This window comes from Dipodomys ordii, unplaced genomic scaffold (assembly GCF_000151885.1).
Source record: "Dipodomys ordii isolate 6190 unplaced genomic scaffold, Dord_2.0 Scaffold332, whole genome shotgun sequence".
Lineage (NCBI taxonomy): Eukaryota > Metazoa > Chordata > Mammalia > Rodentia > Heteromyidae > Dipodomys > Dipodomys ordii.
The window spans coordinates 108,201-110,322 of NW_012267548.1; the positions used below are offsets into that span (position 1 = coordinate 108,201).

Sequence of the window (2,122 nt, forward strand, 5' to 3'; positions counted from 1 at the left end):
AAATCACAGCACCTGCAGTGAAGAAGGCAAGTTTACAAACATGTTATCTAACTCATGTTTTTCATCCTGAGGCAAGGCTATAAATGCAGAGCCCCTGGCAATACTCTTACACATTACTTCTAGGGACTCACTAGAGGCTTTGATTAGAGATGAATCATAGTGTAGATCTCGGTCAATAAAAAAAGACATATATGCACATATACATAACTGAAACTCTGGGCCTCACTTCCTGTCATCTTTTCTGATTGGCAGAGAATTTAGGGATGTGCATTTTGGCTTTCACACTCCTCCTTCTCCATGTCCCCCTCACTGTCGGGTCCCTGGCTGGAACTAGCTGCTTTTCTACAATGAAGCACCGAGCACACATGGATGGAGATGTGATGATTGCTGGGTTTTTTCCTCTCTACACTTTGGGAATAGATCACAGTCACAGCCATGCTTCCAGGCAAGAAGAGAACAAGATGTAAGTAGTTCAATATTTTACTTCCATTACTGTTTTATTCTGAGGTTGTTTGACTGGTGAGGGAACTGTGGGTGCCTGCATCAATGATCTCTGTCTTGTCTATACTGACTTCTATCCCTATTGCCTCCAGAGCAGCCTAGTTTCATTATTTTGTCTTTCATGTCCTGTTATGAGATTTTATGCCAGTTAGCAGGAGAGGACTCCATTTCCTACCATGTAGCTTCTCCTTTTCAGGACTGAAAGTACTTCACTTTACTTCAGCATGCCTATATCTATTTCATGTCTTCTTTCACTGTGGAAAATGTAGTGATGTCACTACAATCCTGAGTCACTGGCATGATTTCTGTATTAGATGGCTGCCACTTCATTTCCTTATCCTCTATAACAGAGGTCTGAGAACTTTTCTTTAGTAACATGCATATTTTGAGAATGTTAATAAAATTTTTCATGGTGGCTCTTGCCTGTAATCCTAACTACTAATGGGGTTGATATCTGAGGATGGAGGTTTGAAGACAGCCCAAGCAGGAAAATTTATGAGAACTTTATCTCCAATTGACTTGCCAAATGCTGGAAATGATGTTGTGGCTTAAGTGACAGTGTGTGAGCCTTGAGCCAAAAAGCACAAGAACAGTGTCCAGGCAGTGATTCCATGACCTAGAACCAGTGTACACATGTGCATATGCACACTCACAAAAAGTTACATACATACAGAATCTTAGTGTCCACAAGCAGTTACTTTTACAAATTAAGCCTTGTGGCATTGTTTCATGTCAGATATGCTCCACAACCCAGGTGTTACCAGGCAGCTCATTGTTATGATAGATTCCTTCTGGGGGAATTTTATGTGCCCAAGATGAGTTCTTCTTTACTTGTGCACATGTATATTCTTGATGCTTCGTCTGTAATACAGTATCTCCTTAATGAGTGGTTATACTAAAAGACAAAAAAGAAAATTGACTAAACAGAACTTCAAGAAATTCTAGCAAACTATCTGATTTCTATTGCAAAAGAAAATGTCATTGTCTCCATCATCAGCACTGCTTTTTAAGTGCTGATATGACAATTATAGCCAGAGGCAGCTGCCCAAAATTGAGAGCACAGATCCCAGGATAGGAATTACTCTCTTCTGTACTATAGAAGATACATGTCTTCATTTTATATATCAGTGATATGATTAGTGCAATTACACATCAGTAGGTGAGAGATTTGACTGAAGTCTATTCCCACTGATGTTAGCTGATGTTTGCCAATTTTGATATATTTGGTGCTTGTGCCAAGTACCTGGTTCATGTTGCAGTTCCACACTGCATATCACATGCTTTGAGTTTATTCACTCAGTATTTTATAACAATGTATTTTTTATTTTTGTTGGTCATGGGGCTTGAACTCTGGTTCTGGGCACAGTCCCTCAGCTCTTTAGCTCAAGGTTAGCACTCCACAACTTGAACCATAGTGCCACTTCCGGTTTTCTGAGTGGTTTTTGGAGATAAGGGTCTCACAGCCTTCCCTGCTTGGGCTGGCTTTGAACCATGATCCTCAGATCTTAGCCTCTTGAGTAACTAGGATTACAGGCAGGAGCCACCACACCCGGCCTTTTATAACCCTTTTGTAACCATTTATAATCATTTTTCTCTCTCATGTCTCTAAATTATTTTACTC

The 2,122-nt window shown here is 40.2% G+C and overlaps 1 protein-coding gene across 1 annotated transcript in view; it reads left to right on the top strand.

Moving 5' to 3' along the window:
* The first annotated feature begins 263 nt into the window (after positions 1–263).
* The window catches only part of LOC106001607 (vomeronasal type-2 receptor 116-like), an 18,781-nt gene continuing 16,922 nt past the window's right edge, over positions 264–2,122 (top strand). Inside the window, exon 1 of the mRNA XM_013036653.1 lies at positions 264–463. Within this exon, the coding sequence (XP_012892107.1) occupies positions 264–463 (200 nt within the window). The remainder of the gene's footprint in view (positions 464–2,122) is intronic.